Genomic DNA, 22,401 nt, shown 5'->3' with positions numbered 1-22,401 from the left:
AACCCTCCTTTTTTAACCTTTAAAGCCCATTTTTATTAAACTGAACCCTTTACCATCTAAAACAATGTATTAAATACTTTTTTGTGATGCTTTTTTTTAGATGGTATGGCTGTCAATGCGTTGGTTGTCGATGCAATGACCGGATACCGGGACATGGTATTAGCGATGAATGTTCTGCTCGGTTTGTGGATTTGTCAAGTCTGCACATATTCACAAGGGGCTAGTTGGATAGCCGATGGCTGAAAGGTCAGTATGGTGAAGGTTGGGCTGCTGTTAGGTTCAGTGGGTGTCGAAAGGATGGCCTGTAGCTGAAGGCCACGTACTGCTCAGTTAGTATGTTTGGATCACTCAACATCGTTGATTAGTATATGATGAGCACATGATGTTTCTTTGGAAGGCTTGGTGAGAAGAGAGTTGTACATGAGATGTTGGAATTATGGTTGTTGAGTTGCTGTATCTATGTTTGGGCTGGGAGGCAGGAAGGGTAGACTGAGGGAGGGCAGTATTAATAGTAGACGTGCTGAATTGGTTGCGCGGTCAGGATGCTCAGAACTTTTTCAATTGTCTTGTAAAGGATGGCCTGGAACATTTGGAGTAAAATTGGTTCTTGTACTTCAGTTTGGTTGCTTGGCCTGGGAGATGTTCACTTTCCATTGGCGGTGAGCAATATGCAGTCCACCAGTGGTGTTTTGGGGCATGAATAGTGGTTGAGATATTATTTTGGTTTGTCTCAAGGGTCGGCAGTTTTTGTAAAGGGTCTGTAGGATGGTCGGATTATTTGTGATGAGGTTATCTGGGTAACCAAAGAGGTGTTAAGATGTTAATCTGTGGAAGAAGTTGCCAATACAGCAGTGAAGCCCACAGAGTATATGTACATATAATATACAGTCACAGGAGGTGTGCTGGGAAAGTGGCTGTTGATGGCTCCCATTTTGCAACCTTCTCTGGATGCCACTATGGATCAAAAAGGCAAGCATTAGCACCCAAAGATGCTAGCAAATTACACGTTCATGATGCAGAGTAGAAATTTCAAGAAACTGTTCCTTTGCATTTTTGTATATTCGGTGACACTAAAGTGCCACTGATAAGTTGACACTAGCATTAGAGTACAGGAAAGAGGGATGTGAGGAGATACACACAACTTGTAGATGCTGTTTGGTTATTTACTCACTCATTGATGGGATAGGTATATTACTGCTCGGGAGAATTCTTCCAATTCAATTTCAACAATGACACTGCAAATATATGTGGAGGGTGGGTTTAGGGTAATAAACAGTGTGGTGGGCTCATGGGAGTAGGGATTTATGGGGGGGGGGTCTTCCCTGCATTTTTGTGGCACAATCTACCCAAAAAGAAAAAATATTTTGATGGAATAAATTCGATCAGATCACATACAACCCTAATTGACTACCTATTGACATTCTTATCTCAGTGGCCATGCCCACACACTACCTTCCCCTCACCCAAAACAAATCCTCCTAGGCTCTATTCTAGCTAGCTCTATCAATCTGTACCATCAAACCTTGTGCTGTAATTGCCTGTAGTGTTATTGCAAATTAGTCTTCTGAGAGTTAATGGTATAACTGCAGATATAAATGTGATACAGGTGTAATAGACATGTCTTAACAAAGTGTGCCTTTAGCCATTCATTTAGTTTATGAACAATGTGTTTGTCCTTGCACGTAAGTCCTGCTAGAAATAAGTACTGCTATTATATGCCCAAGCTCTCACACCATTTTGCAACCATTGCCCTCTTATGGCACTGCAGTAGCCTTATGGCAGTGCCTAGGAAATGATTATTCCATTCCTACACATAAGCCAAAACTGTTAACCTTGCCAATGTGTGCTATAACATTGATCCCGACTATTGGCTGTGGATGGCAGATGTTCTGTCTCCCAATGTAGACAACGGTCAGTTAAATATTTCCTGGAGTAATGACTGGAGTAAAGTTCAGACACTGTGTAGTCTAATTGTTTATCGGTTCTACCATTTCATTTTTACCATCTCTCTAACTGGAAAATGGAACTGATTAATGTAGTTACAAGCAAATTGATCATCTTTCTTAACGCAATGATGAATTATTATTATTTTAAATTACGAACCATTAAATTGCTCACCTGCTCAGTGTTCCTGGTAGAGGTTTTCCTCTCTGTAATCTGGAAAAACAGATCAGAAAACAAGTGATTATTGGGTGAGTCAGAGAGCTATGCAGTCAGACCGCGACGGGGTGAGACATTGGAGTCTCACGAGATGGAAATGTTGAGATCACGTAAGAAACATGATAGATAGAGAGATAGATAGATGGACAGATAGATAGAAAGCAAGAGAGGGAGTGGAGAAGAAATGAATAGAGGTGTAGATAAGGAGCCAAGTACCCCCACCTCAATTGACCTGCCCCTTTTACCTGTATGTCGGAAACCAAAGTATGAGGCGTATACAGAACAGCTGAATTGACAAAGAGCAGAATATGGACTCAGTCACGTGCCAGTGAAAGGAACAGTACCTAAGAGAATCTGGGAGTCAAGGTACCCATTGAGAAAACCATATCTACATACAAAGAAATATTATGGCCATCTGAACGAGATCCCTGAAGAAGCGGAACCAATAAACGGCAAGGATGAATGGTAGTATTACCAGCCACTGCCAAAATATATGTTATATGGAGCTAAAGATGAAATAACAAGATGCAGTGATCAGAGAATGCGGATATTCTATAAGGCATCAAGAAAGTAATAAGGATAAGTGAAATCTTGGGCTCAAGGTGTAGAAACGTATTCCACAGAAACAGATGAAGATATTAAATCATTTTACACGTGTACAGATGCAGAAGAAACGCAAGTAGCAAAGTAATCATGAAGCTAGCTCTAAGCTTATAGTAAAGTAGATTGCGACAAGCGCCAATGTATACATACATAGGAATGAGAGAATTATGGATGTTTCCACTAAAACATATTAAAGCAGGTTGGACATTAGCAAAAAGGCCTCAGTTCAGTGTGTCTCAGTTTAAAAAGCAGACATTGAATTACAGAAGCAGAGCTCCAAAAGGCGACGTTGGATGAGCCCCAAGAAGCCAAGGTCTTATCAAACTGGAGTAAACTGACTTTGGATACAAATCGTGTGTAAGAACAAACCTCCTGTCCAGAAGGAGTGAACATAACAGGGAAGACGCCAGAGGTCTATTGAAATAAAATAATAAATACACAAAAAGGCTTAATTTTATGATATCTAATCACATGGAAGCATGAAGTTGGACAAACAAGATGGTTGCAACTACGCATGGAGGCAGACTGTGCTGCTTACTCCCTAATTTTCTCAGAGCTAAGAACACTCTCAAGGATGAAGTTCAAAGGCCTAATTGACAGTAGACCACTGCGATGATGATGGATTGATATGCTAATTGGTGGGAAGCTAAAGTTAAGGCAACCTAACCAGCATCTGGATGGCCAGCCTGCAGGCTGCTAACGTAGGTGGAAAAGTACTAAAAATGGACAAAGTGCCAACCAATTGTAGAGGACCTGCTGGTCAGGGGTCCTATAGTGTGAGAACTAATGGGACGTCGTGTATTTAGTGACGTTCATAGTGGTCATTTGTAGAGGAGGGCTTAGTTGCCCACCTGATGTTAAGTAACCAATCACACAGTTACACCTTTTTAGACTAGTATGGATCACATACTTAGATGTTCACTCAGAGCCAATCACTCATGATTATACGTTTTTGTAGTTTGCCACGAAGGATGATGTTGGTAGCAACGCAGGTCGTCAGTGATGACACATTTTGCTTATAAAAACACTGTTTTTTCTTAAATGTGTTAGATCGAGCATTTGCGTTGATGGTCGTTATGCTTCCTGTTTTAGATAATTGACATTAAAACAGTCGGCTCTATTATTTTGTGTATGAGTAAGATCTGCATCCCCATCCATCTCAAAGGTAATTCCTGCTCATCTAAGGGGCTGGAATATCCAGTACAGAGGGAAAAGGGGTGTAGACAAGCAGGTGGATGCATTTTCCCTAACTCCCGCACCCTCCCCGCTGTTATATCAGAACAGTAGTAGAAGAGCACTATATGGGTCTCCATGTGTTGTCCCTATACCGCATCGAGTGTATGAGAGATGATATGCACTCAGGCAACCGTATCAAATATATCCTTGCACTGAAAGAGTGGAAAGAAATGCTGGAGCACTGAGTGAAGACACACTGAAATGATATGAAAATACTTAAGAGTGACAATGTAACTGAAAGCAATAAGAGAAATATGTATGAAATAAAAGAGTAATCATGAATGCAAAAGAAGATAACATTTCTTGCTGACCAGTAAGTGTAAATATGCAGTAACACAAAGTAGATGAGACATATAGAAGCTTGCTATAGAGGAATATATAGCGTGGCTAAGACAGCCATTATTGGCAGATGGATGCCGGCTCGTGCTAAGACTCAATCCAGCTACCTCAGAGACAGACCAAGGTTGCATAGTCAGGAGACGCTGGAAAATAGCGTTGTGTGCAAAACAAAGAGGACTCTATGTTGGCCTAGGATCAAGGATGCTATTTCTAAGGAATAGCTGCAATGCAAAAAGGGAGGCAGACAGATAAACCATGTATGTAAGACATATGTCTCTTACATTAAAGAAGAATAAAACATTTGCAAGAGCCAAGTAATTGAGAATTAAAAATGTTTAAAGTCTATACAAGATACAGTGAGCAAGTATCTAGAGGCCAAGAGGAGCAATGACACCCAGAATAATTGAGTCAAACAGCAATAAATAAGCGGGATCTCCACACGTGATTCCGAACTAAAAAACAAGGGCCATCAATTAAGCTGTGGATGAAGACAGTGATGTGCTTATATTCCCTTGATTATCCAAGAACGGAGAGCAGGCTACAAGGTCAACAAATGGGAAACTTTGGCTCATGGTCGGACTGATGAGAGATGATCGACTCATTGAGAAAGTAGGGAGTAATCTGACGTGACTCAAGTACCTGGGTTTCGTTTCGCTTACGTGCTGTTAACGAGCCAAAAGTCCAAGGTTGGGTAAGAATGCCAACCAAACAGTGGGTCTATGAGTAACCTGCTATACAGTGTTGCATAGACCAATCTGCTGCCATTGTGTCCGCTATACTCAGTACTATAGATACTTAGAGGTAGTTCAAGGCGTGCCCTACAGACAAGGGACAGCAAATGGTGTACTAACCCGTATGTATTCTATGAGTAGTTATGTTCCCCTAACCAATCCCCTCCCCTCAATAGGTTTTACAGTTTGCCATGTAGGATGACATCATAGATGATCCATATTGGGCTATAAAACCTCTGTGTAATCAAGTTTGTGTGTGAGTGTGCAAGCATCACTCCAATGTCTGTCAGTTGGCCCTGCTTTATTAAATTGAGAATAAAGTTGTGCTTTGCCATCTTCATTGAGACTGTCCGGTTATTTGGTCTGAGATTTTTATTGGTAATTCCATCTAGAACAGGAGACACTTCAAGGTGCTAAAGTGCAGGGGATATTGCTTGAGTGACACAAGAGATTAGGAGAAAGACAGCATGAGCTGGAAAAGCAGAGGGTGCAGGATAGAGGCACGAGGGACAGGAAAGACAGAACAATGAAGTTTGCATGAAAACAATGCAAACTGGCAATATCAGCGGCAGGTGAGGGAAAAGGGGGAAATTGCATATCAGAGAGATGAAAAAATATCACATGGGAGAGATTCATGAGTGCAATGGAGTAGAGGGAGACAGGTAAGGAAGATGGAATACCACATGGAAGATATAAGAATAAAATGAAAGAGACCGAGTACAAGGGAAATGGAGAGGCGGCATGAGGCAGAGATGGGACATGGTGACAGTAGCAAAGAGAGAAAAGGAGAAATATCATGCAAGACTAAATGAGACACTCCAGAAAGTGAAAGTATCAGAGACAGAGAGCAGAAGGGAGGCACCATAGGAGAAAAGTCATCAGAGCAAAAGAGACACCAAAAATCTGAAAGGCAGAGGCTGCATCAATGAGAAGAAAACAACATTATGAGCGTGAAAGAGGTAGCTCGGTATGGAGAGTGCAAGATGAAAAGGGCGAGAAAGGGTACGAGATGCCACACTGGAGAGAATGGGGGAGACTACATGAATGAGAGAAGGGGCTTGGACTCTAGAGACATGAAAGGAACAGGAAAATGATGGCGAGAGGGAGCAGAAATAAAGCGGAATGATACATCAAAAAATTGAAGAAAACACCAAAGGGGAGAGACCGAAAGAGAGTGTGATAGATTGTAAGAAAGGAGAGAAAGTGGGGAGCAACCAAAAGAACAACAAATAAAGAGGAAAGACAAACCAAGAAATGGAAGAAAACACTGCAGGGACAGAAAGTGAGTGTGAGAGACTGGAAGAAAGGAGTGCAAGTGGAGAGAAGGAAAGAGAAAAAAACAAATAAAGGGGGAAGACACACCGAGAAATGGAAGAAAACACTGCAATGGGGAGAACGGAAGAGAGTGTGAGAGACTGCAAGAAAGGGGTGAAAGTGGAGAGCAGGCAAGAGAAAAACAAATGAATAGAAAAGACAAACCAAGAAATTGAAGAAAACACTGCAGAGATAGACAGACAGAGAGTGTGAGAGACTGCAAGAAAGGAGTGAAAGTGGAGAGCAGGCAGGAGAAAATCAAACAAAGAGGAAAGACAAACTAAGAAGTGAAAGAAAACATTGCAGGGACAGAAAGTGCGTGTGAGGGGCTGCAAGAAAGTAGTGACAGTTGAGAGAAGGAAAGAGAAAAACTAATAAACGGGAAACACACACCGAGAAATGGAAGAGAACACTACAATGGGGAAACTGAAAGAGAGTGTGGGAGGCAAGAAAGGGGTGAAAGTGGAGAGCAGGCAAGAGAAAAACAAATGAAAAGGAAAGACACACCAAGAAATGGAAGAAAACACTGTAGGCGAGAGACAGAAAGAGAGTGTGGAAGACTACAAGAAAAGGGTGAAAGTGGAAAGCAGGCAGGAGAAAAACAAATAAAGAGGAAAGACACACCAAGAAATGGAAGAAAACACTGAAGGGGGTAGAAAGAGATTGTGAGAGACTGCAAGAAAGGAGTGAGAGTGGACAGAAGGAAAGAGAAAAACAAGTGAAAAGGAAAGACACACCAAGAAATGGAAGAACACACTGAAGGGGAGAGACAGAAAGAGATGGCGAGAGACAGCAAGAAAGTCGAGAAAGTGCAGGACAAGCAATAGAAAAACAAGTGAAAAGGAAAGACAGACCAAGCAATGGAAAAACACACTGAAGGGGATAGACAGAGAGTGTGAGAGACTTCAAGAAAGTGGAGAAAGTACAGGGCAGGCAATAGAAAAACGAATACATAGGAAAGACACACCAATAAATGAACGAAAACCCTGTAGGGGAAGGACAGAAAGATGGTGTGACGAAAGGGGTGAAAGTGAAGAGAAGGAAAGAGAAAAACAAATGAAAACGAAAGACACTGCAACATTTACACCCTCATTCTGTTGAGGTATGTGAATCTGGGGACTTATTCTGCTTATTTGTCAGAGACGGATCAGGGTCCACAACAGAGATCTGCAATGCCTGTCTTCATGGCAAACATGGCCGCCGCCATGACTCTGTTGATTCCAGAAGACCGTGGCTGCGCTTTCCTGGTGCAGGAAACGGTTGTGTATCCATTGAAATGCTGCCGTTATGTGTGGCTCTGGATACTGATACTCACATAACAGTAGGAGCAGTGCCTGCCGGGCGGGGGAAGTCTGATGGGGCGAAGGGGTTGTAGGTTGGAGCTCTCGAGTGCACGGGAGCTTCCAGGCACCTCACTGGATTGGGCGGATGTGAAGAGAAAGCATAGAAAGTGTCCGATGGATTAATGGGGAGAGGAGAATGGGGAGCTCTTACATAATGGGGAACTCTGGTGGGGGAGTTCTACAGTGAAGATCTTGAGTGCACAAGAGCTCCCCGTGGACTTTACTGGATTGGGCGGATGTGAAGAGAAAGCTTAGCAAGCGTCTAATGGATTCATGGGGAGAGGAGAATGGGGAGCTCTTACACAATGGGGAGCTCTGGTGGGGGAGTTCTTCGAGTGCACAGGAGCACCCTGTGGACTTCACTGGAGTGGGCGGATGTTAAGCAAGTGTCCAATGGATTAATGTGGACAAGAGAATGGGGAGCTCTTACATGGTGGAGAAACTCTGGTGGGGGAGTTCTAGCGTGGACATCTCGAGTGCACAGGAGCTCCCCAGGCACCTCACTGGATTGGGCGGATGTGAAGCGAAAGCTTAAGAAGAGCCCAATGTATTAATGGGGAGAGGAGAATGGGGAGCTCTTACATGGTGGGGAAACTCTGGTGGGGGAGTTCTACGGTGAAGATCTCGAGTGCACAGGAGCTCCCCGTGGACTTCACTGGAATGGGCGGATGTTAAGAGAAAGCTTAGCAAGTGTCCAATGGATTAATGGTGACAGAAGAATGGGGAGCTCTTAAATGGTGGGGAAACTCGGGTGCGGGAGTTCTACGGTGAAGATCTCGAGTGCGCAGGGGCTCCCAAGTCACGACATTGGATTGGACGGATGTGAAGAGAAAGCTTAGCAAGTGCCCAATGGATTAAAGGGGGAGGGGCGTATGGGGAGCTCTTACATGGTGCGGGAACTCTGGTGGGGGTAGGGGGGTGGGCTGCTAGTGTGGAGATCTCGAGTGCACAGGAGCTCCCAGGCCCCTCACTGGATTGGGTGGATGAGAAGAGAAAGCATAGAAAGTGTCCAATAGAATCATTGGGGAGAGAATCACGAGCTCTTCTGGTGGGGGATTTCTAGGGTGGAGATCTCGAGTGCACAGGAGCTCCACAGGCCCCTCACTGGATTGGGCGGATGTGAAGAGAAAGCATAGAAAGTGCCCCATAGAGTTATTGGGGAGAGAATGAAAGACCGCTTCACAAGGCTAGTGACATACATTAAGAAAGAGTCAGCAGAGGAGTACGGCATGTTAAAGTCATGAGGCTGCAAGATTAGCTGAGTGACAGGTAGCAGAAGAAATACAACTGACGAAGCTGGAAGAGACCACATGGAAAGACCAGAGGCATCCCAACAGGGATGGCTCGACTCCAAAGAAAAGGGACACGAGTATGAAAGAAACAGCAACATCTAAAGAGGGTGCATGACGTGATAAGAGTCAGCATGCGTGGGAACCAGACATCGAGAAAGAGAAGACGGGCCCGGAAATAGAGCAGAGAAAGTAAAAGAATGCAGGTGAAAGAGGGAATTACTAAAGAGAGAGCCTTAGAAGGATAGAGTAGGCCACAGTACACAGAGCAGCAGAGAGCAGGCAGGCATGTGAGGCAGTGAAGGGAGTGCACAAGGCCCCTTCAGACCAGAGTAGGAATTGCACACACATTATAATTGTAGAGGTACATTACATGTCTGTGTTATTTTGATCCAGTGGTGCCAAATTGCACAAGGGAGTATTGCGCGTGACTGTGGACATTCTAAACGTGTCGTGTGCTCGCTTGACAGAGTGGGCACTGAATCAGTTGCAGCTGACCACCAGCATTTGGAAGGTTCGTTAAGCTGAAAGATGTCAATTCACAGCACGAAGGGCAGACAGATAATCCAGAGAGGCCAGGAGGGCGGGGGGCCCAAGGAGAAGAGGGGCCAGAGAGGACAGAGGGGGCAAAGGAGCCAGAGGGGCCAGAGGGGACAAAGGAGCCAGAGGGGCCAGAGGTGCCAAAAGAGGCAGAGGGGCCAGAGAGGCCAGATGAGACATATGGGCCCGAATGGACGGAGGGACCAGAGGTGCCAAAGTTGCCAGAGGGGCCAGAATGGCCAGAGAAGCCAGAGGGGACAAAGGAGCCAGAGGGGCCAGAGAGGCCAGAGGGGACAAAGGGGCCAGAGGGGCCAAATGACCCAGAGGGTCCAGAAGTGCCAAATGAGCCAGAGGGGCCAGAAGGCCAGAGGGGACAAAGGAGCCCGGGGGCCAGAGAGGCCAGAGGGGACAAAGGAGCCAGAAAGGACAGAGGGGACAACAAAGCACAGGGGTCAGAATAGGCAGGGGGCCAGAGAGCAGTGTGTCTGATGCTCTTTACCTATGATTTTAAAGTAGGTGGAAATCTTAGCTTCTGGTACTGGGTTGGCCTCACGTTTTCTCCGTGATCCAGATGGGCAGGTCTAAAAGGAATGAAAGAAACTGTTAGTTACATAGCCTCGTGGGTGGCAGACTCATCCTTGGCCAGCCTCATTGGTACCATTTAGTTCAATGGAGTCTCACGCACTTCAACACAGACTCACACCTAATCTGCTCCGATAGCCCAATGGACATCAATGAAGTCTCATGTCCAGGCTGTCTCATTCACCCGTGACATGCCTCAGCAGCCCCATAGACCCAGCTGGGGTCCCATCGCTTGGTGAACAGGTTTACTCCTGACCAGTCCAAAGGGGTCCATGAAAGTCGGTGTTGCCTCATAGGTTTGAAGGCCACTTTACCTGGCCAGCCTCAAAGGCCCTATGGGTACTGATGGAGTCTAACATCCTGGAAGCCAGACTCCCCATTGGCTTTAATGGAGCATTACAGATTGGAAGGTGTCATTACTCTGAATCAGCCTCGTGCCTCCAAAGTAGAGTCACAGATACGTCTATGTTGAGGTCACCGGCCAATCAAGACTGAATAAGGGGGTGTGAATTATATGTTTATTAGCAAACATCACCTTTTGATCCACAGCTCTTGAATATCACAACAATTTCTCCTTTATGCTTATGATCACTGGGGCTGCCCTGGGAAGCATGAAGGGACCCCCACAGGGCTGGAAATTAGGTGGGCTGTGTTGTGTCTAGTGGGAGATCAATATGCACTTATGTTCCTCCTTCCTTGAACTGACCCTAACTGTACCATTTTTGTTTAACTCACTAAAAAGATCTTTGCCCTATCTACCCAAATGTCCCCTGCGGTCTGCGCCATGCTTTCTGATAGCAGTGCCACCCTACGGACTGGAACGTTGTGTTGGCCTGGCTTTCTTGGCAGTTAAAAGTTATGGAATTCTCTTCCTTTGACTTTACGTAGCGTTTCAAAGCCTCGATTGAAGCGTACCCGCTTGCCTAGACCGCCCTAATCCTTTGCTGTCACTTCTCATGATAGCACTTTGATGCCTTTCGTGATTAGTTGTGCTATACAAGTGAATTTGATTTGATGGCGATGATTTGCTCCAGGAGTGTTGGGTAACAAGCTCTAATGTGTTTGTAATGGGATGGTAACTGCAGGAGCAGCCATGCATTTGGTGTTGCTAGGTCTGGAGAAGATCAGGGGCTAAGCTAATGTCGGGACTGGCAGGACTCGGGGCTAGCTAGCATTTTGGCTGTAGCACCTGAGATTCTCTTCAGGGCTACAACCAGAAGACCCGGGGCTATAGCCCCCTCAGCCCCCCGGACTCCCTAGCAATGGCTGGAGTCACAGCTGGATGACACAGAATCCACATTGGCTGACTCGGATAGCAGGAAACAGGCTGCCAGCAACACTCTCATGATGAAAGGGCATACTGAACCATCCTGCAATGCCGCATTATATCGCCCCAGAGGTTATTCTGCATGTCCATCATTCATTCTGTGATACAAGCATTTGTCCGCTTCTTTGATGGGCAGAGGAATGCCTCCCATCTCCTTTCTGTTTGACCATTACCCCTGATGCCAACAGTGAACAGTGGTGGCAGAGGAACAAGTACTTGGCCGAACTTCAGTGGCAACAATGATTACTTTAGAGCCTTTAAAATCAGCAGCATATACCGAGTTAAGCCAAGTTTAACTATTTGAAATGATTCCATCCCAGAGCGGGATGTATGTTTGGGCTATCCAGAAAAGCCTGCTCGAAGCAATGGTCCTCTGGAAATCCCTTGGGACCGTCAACTCTTTATTTATACTGGCAATGAGTATTCAGCCAACAATTGCAAGGACAGATAGTTGGCCATTGCATAAACACATGCGAATGCTGAGCCATCTTTCCTACTGGCACCAATCACCATGAGGGAGGTGGCACCTCTTTGTCACACTGTATGCACCTACCTAAGAACAGGTAAGTGAGAGGCGGGTTTAGGAAGCCTCGCAGTCACCATGCTGGTTAAGCAGGAAATACATTTGGAGATTTCGACCTCAAGGGGTCACTTTGTGCCTATTCTACTTAAAATAAGCAGCCTCTTTTGGCTATGTGCTCACACAACCAGCTATTTAGAAAGGCTAGGGATACTGCAAATCATGTAGTCAGTATGCCCTATATAGTACCTGGAAAGGCAATATCCTCTGAATGTTCTGGAGACTCCCTGCCTTCTCCTTGCAGAAAGAACATGTTTTATACTTGCCGAGCCCTTGTTGGGCTTAACATTGTCTTTAGACCTTGGTAAGCCATCTCCCTGACAGGCTTCCAGCGGGACCATTTCGGCTCCTGAAAAAAATGTGAGTGGACACCCTATTTTGTACCAAAGTAGAACACAGCACTCTGTGTGGCAGAGCCTGCTGGCGAGACTCAGGACCTCAAGTGGGAGGAGCATGAATAGATATCCGGGTCATTTAGGGTCTGTTGGTGAGATCAGCAGGAATCGCTCCTACATCTATGAGACGTGGACTTTAGTTGCTGCATGTGTGTGGCACATGATAACATTAATGGTGGTGGTGTTAGGTAACGCAAGCTATATCTGTTCTGTTGTTACCACTAAAAAGTGCTCCGTTATGCATCTGTAATATTGTACAACTCTGGAAAGTGCTCCGTTCTGTATCTGTATTGGTGTATACCTCTGTAAAGTGCTTCGTTGCTACTCAAAGCTTGGTCTGCGCTCAATAAATACAATAATAATAATAATAATAATAATAATAATAATAATATTGCCTTACCTCAGCGACCTGCTGCTGGACTGCCAAAGATTTCTTTCATGTATTCAATTGTGTGTAGGCAATGTCTTGCAACTCCATCATTGTGCCCGCAAACCTCATCGCAGAGCACTCCTTATATCAAATCTAAGCATCTGCTCCCATTTAGAGTCATGTGTATAAGCAAGGCTTCCTCCAGTGGCTGCACCTCCACACCGTGGGATGCTGCATGTCTATCAGGGGATCCTTGCCATTGGCCACCGGTGTCCAGCAATGGGTAGTCTCATGGATCTATGCTATCCTCTAACCTCCCTCTAACGTACTAAAGAAGAGACTTCAGGGCAAAGAAGACTCTGAGTATCCCTGGTATTCTAACCTATATAGACACTTAAACTCATATGCCCAGAGAAAAGAAGTACATTTCTATTGTCAGTGTTCTACTCTTTTATTCTGTAAATTGAATTCTATAAACCTATTCTATGTCAAACATGGATTACTCTAACAAATCTTTTGTTGTTTACCATAATCTTACAGGATACCTAAAACATCTACAAACAACCCCAGTTTCAGACAACTCAGAAATGTTAACACAGTTACGTGAGTGGACTCTGTGACTTTTCTTCATTCATACTAATACATACATAAAGTGTGTAAATGCTGAATCTCAAACAATGATTTGGTACATTTAATTTATGTTAGAAACACATTCTATAATATTACTACACAATGCAGCCTGCCCAACATGTTTCATCACTTCTTGGCTTAAAACTTAATCTCTGGACTCCTTCAGGGGCTAGTTTGTCTGCATACATTTAAGGATGCTTGCAGATCAAATATATATATATATTTATATATATATATACATATTCTTTATTATGTGTTTCTTAGGATGCTACAGTTCCATGGTGCTTCTTATTGCAGGTACACATAAGTCAGTGTGTTTGGTGTAAGCTCTCTGACTCTTGTGTCTTGTATTGCTTTGCTTTGAGTCTTTATGTTTATCCACTTGGGCTTCGTTTTAGCGTTCCTCATAGTCTATCTCATGGGATTCATAGGATTCTATTAAATTGATTTTTATTGATAGTTCTTGTGGTGGTACTTTGTGCAGCTTGTGCCTTGCTTGTTCTTATGTGGTTATGATGTAATTCTCCCTCCAGCGGTAACCGCGTTCTAGTTATAACCTGTTTTGAAATTCGAACTTCAAACATACTCCATCATGAATCCGGAGCGATTGTTGTCTCCTGTAACTTCCACTCACTCACCACATTGACAGAGTCACCTTGGGGAGTCTAGGATTTGTCATCCCTGTGGCTCCATTTTCAAATTCTACTTCCATTGATGCTGCCCACTTGACTATCCCATCTCTGACACCAGTTTTCCTTTTCGAGGTCCACTGAATGGTTTGTCCTTCCTGTGTGAAAATTGGCCTGGATAGAACCTGCACACTTCATGCCTTGAAGTACTGTGTATCTTAGATGATACAAGGTACCTGTTGCCTACGGCCCAACGCTATCATTTGACCAGCCCAATTCCCATTTTCTTGATCCAGCATAATAGACCATGTGGGGTAATGTTTTTATTCCACTTTGCCTTAACTCCCATATATTTTGATCTGGATCCTCGGAGGGTCATTTAGCTTGTGGCTTCTAATGACTTCAGTGATACTTCTTTTAACCCTTTCTGTACCATTCAGTTCGCTGCTTTTCATTCAGAATTTTTACTGTGGCTAAGAGTGGCAAATGAGTGCCTAGATTGTTAAAACGTGTCTAGTTCAAACATGCTAGTTCTTTGCTTCTTATTGGTGTTGCTGTTGAGCATCAAGCAGTCTATTCCTTTGCCTCTCCAGTGGTGTTAAACTATGGGTTCACCCCGTGCTTCCAAAAGGTGAACCAGATGCTCCTTAGGGGGGCTTTTATCATTTGAGCCTGAGAAGATATTGTGGGAGCCCACTTAGAGCACATCAACCTTCTCGACGCTCTCCCACTTGTGACTGCCAGTTCACTGATCACAACTAAGCTGTGTGTTAAAGATTATTAGTATAATACTTATGCCAACATGAAACACTTCAAGGGCCAAAGGGGGAACATGATAGAGTGAAGTAGATAACAGGAGATGGATAAGGATCAAGGCAGGATAATAACGCTACAGCCTGTTCAATGCAGGGGTGAAATCTCACATGAGTGCCCCTCTAAGAGTGCTGATGCAGGGATGGCCCATGTGTCCTCTGGAGCCCATCTTAAGCCTGTTCTATCCCCCTATACTGCTACGCCACTGGGCGCTATTACCGCAACTATACGTCTCCTACTTCCGTTGACCCGGTTAACCTAATCCCTCAGTAATACACCCGTCACCAACTGTAGGTGAGACAGTTTGCTATCATCGCGTGTTCCCCAAGTTTTGGAAAGTTACTGCACGCCAACGCCACCTCCTCATCATGACATAGCCATTTATTTCCAGTGCCTGATGTTTTAGGGAAGGAAGATGTTCTAGTTTGGTGTTACTCCTCTGTTATAAATGGGGTGACCAGACATCACTGTTTTGCCAGGGCTGTCACTGGATTGGGTGCTCTGTCCCCCTGTCCAGAGAGTTGTTTTTATTTTAAAACCCTGTCACGGTTTTGGAGAAATGGACAATAACTATCAATTAAATATACATCATAACATTTTTAGAACGTTGATGCGGAAGGTTGGGCTGGAACCCCCTAACCTTTCAGGCACACACACATGCAATAACTGGTTGTGCCACAGAGACACAACAAGAGCCATAAAGCCTTAACATTCATACATCCTGATTTAAAACCGCACATTCTATAAGCAGGATCAGTGCTGGAAATTCTATGGATGGGGCCGGGGTGTTGGGATTGGGCTTGGAAGGATTCAGGGGCAAAATGCAGGGGGTGGCGTAAGGGAGGTTGTGAGGGCGTAGTCCTTCATTTATGTTCGCCGAACCAAAGCATCTCCGGCCTAAGCCCTCAGGCGGCAACCCTGAAGGCAGATGGTGAGAATAAAAGCAGACTTAACGCAGGAGCATTCGGGTTAAAGCCAGCATGTGATTTTCATGGTGTTAAACCAATGGATCCTAAGCAATCTGCCTGAACTCACCACCTGGTACAAAAAGAGGCGGAATCCTCTTTAAATGTCTCCCTCATTGCAGGCGGCCTTTACACTTTTCCAAAATGTTACTCTCTACATTTCCACTCTATTTTGGAAATGTGTAAACTTTCATGGCGGGACCTGCATAACACTTACGTGCAAATGTTCACGGTGCTCACAAGTGCCATTTCTAAATTGTTTACAATTAAGGATTGTGCATTTGGATTGCATTACGAATGTGGCGGAAAGGCAATAACGGCGCCGGTAGTGCTACCGGCGCCGTTGTTACCTCTCCACCACATTACGAGTTCTGCTTGCCGGTGCCGGACTGCACGCGTGGTCTGACGTAATTTACAGTGCCAGGGCAACCATGCTTCCGACCCCCATTCTGCCTTATGTGGCAGAATGGGGATCGGGACGCCGGCCATCTTGGGGCCGGCCGGTTGTGGCCTATTCGCGGGTGCCGGGGCCGGTAGCAAGTTTGGCTTTAGCCGTGCCCTTAGCATGGGCACGGTTACCGCCAAACTCGTAATAAAGCCCAGTGTGTTCGTTTGATGGATTTCATTGGAATACACTTTGATTGGCTGACACCTTTGGAGACCTTCCTATACACAGACTCTGCTTGGCGCAATGATGCAGATTAACATGGTGAATTCACAGACTCTTGATGGTGCAAACGTCATCACCGCAGCAGCAGCAGAAGGGGGGGTGATGATAATGTCCAGTCTCTCCTGGTACCTATGACCACCCGGGGCTCAAGTCCTGTAACTCCACAATTCCTTAAGCACTGTGAGGCATTATCTTAGAGGAGTAGTCTTTGGGAAGTACTTACTTGACTGCAGGTCGAGGTCTGCTTATCACAGAGAGTCACAGAGCTGTGCAGGAAAACGGTGTTGCTTCCCGAGAACCTGAAGGCGTTGAACTCGAATTTCTTAGACAGTGCGCTTGAACCATTAACAAGCACTGCTGGCACCTTGTCGGCGAACGTGCATCTGTGGAGACAGAAAGGATGCTCTGTTCATACGTTTCAGCTGGACATGGCAGGATTCTCTGGTGCCCCGCTCTACTGCACAGTACTCCCTGGTCAGGTAATGTAGGCCAGGTGCTCATGAGATGTGCCGGGTACCCATATAGGACAAAGCGGATGCTACATTACCAGCAAGCAAGATAGCTCATTGAGTTAATACCTTATTGCGGAGATCCCTTGGGCTGACTGACCCTTCCAATATTGATAAAACATCGTACATTGATTTGAATAATAGTAACCAAGCACAATGGTTTAAATGTTGTTATTAAATACAATGGAGCGGTGCAACAACATGCTTACCCCCTTAAGTGCCAAGGACGAGTATGCTCGTCCTTTTTGCATTGACTTGCATAATAGCCTGACAGCAATGCTTTTAATTCCATCCCAATAAACAATTCCACTATATCTTCTTTAAAACCTTTCACATATTTAACACCTACCGTGTTCCAGAGTGGCATTTCTACATATTTGCACTCTTCTGTATCAGGCGCGTCACTGACATATTTCAGAACTATTTTGGGCGCAACATGTCTCAGCTAGACGCTGGACCTAGCCTTCTGGCACGCGATTTGTCATTTCACCACTAGGTGTCTCCTTGTCATCCAATGGGGTTCACACCACACACACCTGCATATGCTGTCGCTGGCCACAAACCCACTATGAAGAGGCGAAGGGTATCACATAGGTGTACCAGCACAGGCAAGCCACGCAGGACCTGCCCAGATCACAGAGCATGCCAGTATAGTGCCCCCTATACTACTGAGTAGTAATGCCAGCTTATTTTAGTAGTTGCCATTGCCGCCTCTGCTCCCTGGCTCCAGTCCAAGCAGTGGCTCACCTGTGGGCGGACAGAGGGCTTGCTCCTTCCTTTTATTAAATAATGTTCGGAAGTGGGGGGGGGGGTCATTATGGAGTTAATGTGTGTCTGACCTCAATTACTAATGCAACTCTAGTGGGAGTAGCTCTGTCAATCATGCATTTACACATACTCTGAATGCAATTTAATGCATTGCTCTTACATTGTTTGAAAATGCAAAGACTAGTGATTCTTTGATGATCCTCATTCCACTGAATATGTATACAGAGCAACCAGCACACTTCTTCACCATCATCCTCAAGGGCATCACCCTCAAAGGGAGCCCGAGGGCTGCCAGAGACTGATTGTGGAAGCCCATTTCCCGTTCCCAGATGAACAATTCTGCGCCAAAGACTGGGAAAGTGGTTGTTTTACCAGTGGTTTGCCTGTTAAAGGCTGCCATTGGGGTGAGATGACCCCCCATCCATCCTGAGTGCCAAGTCTTGCAGAGGTATTACAAGGTGAATGATGAGTGTACCTCCCATCCACAGCAGAGCTGGGCTTCCAGCCTTGCCCTGCAGGCGAGCCATTCAGTGGCCCTTTATTCAGCTTCTACATGCATGTGCCCACAGCTCAGTGACTGGCACTGCTGCAGAAGACCAAAGCTTTGTGCATTGTTGTGTGGATATGTCTGTGTGTGTGTGTGTGTATCTGTGCATGTATTAGGGAGCATGCATGCGTATGTGTAACTCAGAGACAGAAAGAGCAGGTCTATTTTAGAGAGGGAGGGCCAGGCGATGTCATACAAAGATGTGGTGGGTGCTGCAATAAGTCACCGCTAGATAGGGACTTGTTTGTCGACAATGTGGAACTAACACAATGGGCCGCATTATGATGTTGGCGGTGAGGGTATGAACGGTGCCGCCACATTACGAGTTCTGCTTGCGGGTCCCTGACAGCCCGGCAGGTTTTTCGTAATTGCGCTGGCACCGTTATCAAGAATGGGGATCGGAAGCCCGGCAATACCGCCATGTGTGAATGGGCAATTACCGGCCCATTCAACTCATAATGGGCCGGTTATTGCCCAATCGTGGGTCGCAGTGCCGGTAGCGAGAATGGCGGTGGCCGTGCCTGCCATACAGGCACGGCTACCGCCATGCTCGTAATGAGGCCCAGTGTGTTTCTCTGGGGAAAATTGGAATTGGCATGCCAATTTGCTAACGGCAAGTTGGTAAAAATGTGATATCGTTTGCTTAACAAGGGCAACGTGAAAATTACATGACACTGTTGAAACTGCATTCAAGTTTCTTGGGAGGAATTTAAAGCAATCATGGGCAACGGAAAGGAGGAATGACACATTGCTAGAGTCATTTCATTTTCAGAGGGCAATGTGAAACTGGCATGGAGGCCTACTGTAGGAAATGATAATCATGACAATGGCCTCAAAAGGAGCAAAGTGAATATGATTTGGCACTGTTGGAACCTGCAAGCTTGATTTTAGGGAGTTGTTGTGGAAATGGCATTGTGTAATTTTCTGTTGGCTGGCAATGAGAAACAGGTATTATAAATTCATTGGGGGTGGGGGCATGTGAAAAATACAGATTTTGTTTTTTATTGAGGTGCCATGGAATGAAAATGTACTTGATTGGACCAATATGGAACTGGCACAGTACTGTTCAAATGTACATTTTTGGAACCAGAATTAAGTGGCATGAACATTTTCTCTTAGAGCAATAATAACTTGACATGCCACTCTTCCATGGTTGATAATATTTTGGGGCAATGTAAAATTAGTTTGTACATTTCCCATGGACATTATTGAGGGTTAACAAAGTCCTTAACTTAAGTAGATGAAAATATTGTTTCATGCAACATGAAACTAGCGTCACTCAATTATCTGGTAGAACTGAGAATCTCACATGTCAACTTCATAGTCAAAATGTGTAACTGGGAAAGCATTTTATGAATTTGTCTAGAGGAAATATAGAATTGCCACAATAATTTCCTCTGGGAAATGTTGCAGCATTCCAACGTGTTGAAATGATGGAGTTGAACATGAAACTGTGCACTGGGATATAACAGTTTTCCTGGAACAATTAGAACTTGACAAGTAAATGTTCTATGGACAGCGAGAAACAGGCAGATTCATTTATTTGGAATAATTTGAAACTAGAATGGTCATTTCCTAGGGCCAGTGATGTGGAAGGCAAACATGTTTAACTAGGGCATGACACTGGTGAAAATGGTAACACACTTTTTCGCAGGCTTTGTGATGCGGGTATGATCCAGTTATGCTGGGGCAATAAGAAACTAGTACATTCATTTTCTGAGGGTAGTTTGAACCTGGCATTTATATTTTCTTGTGCCAATTTAATCATGCTTTTAAAGCAAATCTATTCTTGAAACACTTGGTGGACAGCACATTGTACACACTCCCCCACGTGCAAATTTCCAACACAAACAAACATGCATTTCTCAGGCACTAGGCATATTTTCCTGGATTGTTTCGATGCATGCCACCGCCCGTAGATATTCCCAGTGGTCGGATCAAATATCCTTGGGTTCTACACCCGGTGTTCAGTAATGTACATTTACCCACGTTCGTTCGCCCAAAGAACATCCACATGCCACATTCCCACTGTGGGTGTTGACCTCTCTGTCCATCTCCTCAGTGTGCATCTCTTTGCTAGAAGTAGTCCCCGATTCAAGGCTCTGCTCTTTGTAGCCGCCATGTTCCCTGTATACCACCATGCAATGCAGGGGAGACCATGCAACTCTTTCTTTCACTGTAGCGAACAATACAAAATGTAGCCAGGGTAGGACATGACCAGAACATGTGCAGTGGGTCTGCATCTTCTGCGAGGCACCTCTGGAAAGTTCCCTCGCACTCCGTGTTGAACACCTTAATTCACGCGGGAGTGTAGTGCAACCTGTTGAGTATTTTAAAATGTATGAGTTGATACTTGGAGTTCATCGAAATTTCCCTATTCAATCTGCAGAAGACCTTATAATTTACAACTGTTCTTTTATAACAAGCTTAATACCGGAGTGAATCAGTTTCTAAGCACGGCCCCGGAATTCGAACCTGTGTTACTCTGTGTCATGGCCCTTTCACTGGGCGTCTGAGATTTCCTCCCCCAAATCATGATTCCATTTAGCCCTCGCCGTAGCAGTGGTGGGTGTGGAAATTCTTTTTTTTTCGTCAGCATTATTCACTATGTATGACGTGTATGAGTGTGGAGGGGGGGGTGATTTAAATGCCTCACACTTGCAGCGGTAATATAGTTGTTGGAGTAGGCCATCCCCAGTTTTGCCCTTGACGTCTTCCCACTCAATGCATTGGCCCCTTTGATACTTGTCTTCTAGAACCTGTATTTGTACTGACTGCCACACACTTGGAATTAGGCTACCCATGGTGGCAGATATAAATCGTATAACCCAAATAGGTGTATTTTGCTCATATAGTATGCTGCCACCCTGTAACCGGAGTAGCCTCTGCCACGCTAGTGCGGTAGCTCCCACTGGGTCCAGCGGGCTGTCTGGGTGATAATTACCTTCCAGCAGCCACGGTTTCAGCGCGCACCCCGCCAACGCCCTCTGCTCCAGTTGGAGCCTTTGGATGCCGATCCGTAGTTCTATGCCAGTACGTAGTGTAATATACTTGTGACACTAATAGAGCTCAAAGTACGGGGCTGCAATACTCCCCTCTTCATATGGTAATGTCAGGAATTCACATTTAATTCTGACCTGCACGTTCGCCCAGAGGAACTCAGTGCCTAGCATTCCCTTAAGAACTCACGGCCTAGCCACGGCGGGATATTATGGAACATGTAGAGCAGTTTTGGCAGCGCTATCATCGTTATGAGTGAAAGTCTGCCCATTAGTGAGATCTGGCCCCGGTGCTGCAGTTTGCCCCTCAGTTGCATCAGGTAAGCAGGATAGTTCTTCTCTAGAGTGGTATGGTGTGATCGCGTTACCATCACCCCCAAATACTTAATTGCTTCCGCCTATGATCTGAACCTATTCAGATGCACTTACTCCTATTCAGATGGACTGCTGAATATTTGCCAAACTGAATCACGTCCCTCACTTCACTCACAACCCTTTCAACATTACTACGTGGGTCCCTCACATATAACAAGGTGACTTCCGCGTACAAAGATATTAACTCCGGCACTTTCTCCCAGCCTCGTACCTATATCCCTATCCACTAATGGTTCTATCACAATGGCAAACAAAATCGGAGAAAAGGGGCTTTCTTGCCTTGATCCCCCTACAAATTGGATCACCGGGGACAGCAATCCATTTGTGTGCACTCTCGCAAAGGGGTTCGCATACAGCTATCTTACCCAGGATATTAAGTTTTGGCCAAATCCGTAGTTAACCATCAACTAAAAGAGAAAGGGCTAAGAAACCGTATCAAATCGTTTCCACATGCCAATCGCGTTTGCTACAGTTTCTGTACCTGCTTCCACTCGGGACATGGCGCTGTACAATCTACATATGTTCAAGGCCGTTCATCTCTCAGGAATGAATCCTGATTGATCCGGGCGTATCACACGTGACATCATTGTCATTAGCCGAGTTGCTTTGGCCTTTGCAAACATTTTGCCATCTACGTTTATGAGCGAGCGTGGGCGATATGATACGCATTCCTCAGGTGGTTTATCA

General features: G+C 45.1%; 1 protein-coding gene across 1 annotated transcript in view; it reads right to left on the bottom strand.

The window, feature by feature from the left end:
* LOC138503230 (uncharacterized) overlaps window positions 1–22,401 on the bottom strand; it is a 204,708-nt gene that overhangs the window by 22,659 nt on the left and 159,648 nt on the right. Inside the window, exons 8-10 of the mRNA XM_069622816.1 lie at window positions 16,740–16,899; window positions 10,055–10,136; window positions 2,119–2,157 (exon numbers count right to left, since the gene is read on the bottom strand). Of these exons, the coding sequence (XP_069478917.1) occupies window positions 2,123–2,157; window positions 10,055–10,136; window positions 16,740–16,899 (277 nt within the window). The 3' untranslated portion in view covers window positions 2,119–2,122. The remainder of the gene's footprint in view (window positions 1–2,118; window positions 2,158–10,054; window positions 10,137–16,739; window positions 16,900–22,401) is intronic.

The sequence above is a fragment of the Ambystoma mexicanum genome, chromosome 11 (assembly GCF_040938575.1).
Source record: "Ambystoma mexicanum isolate Mex_15411 chromosome 11, UKY_AmexF1_1, whole genome shotgun sequence".
Classification (NCBI taxonomy): Eukaryota; Metazoa; Chordata; class Amphibia; order Caudata; family Ambystomatidae; genus Ambystoma; species Ambystoma mexicanum.
The sequence above is the reverse complement of the archived record's forward strand: the minus strand, read 5'-3'. Positions and strand labels throughout refer to the sequence as shown.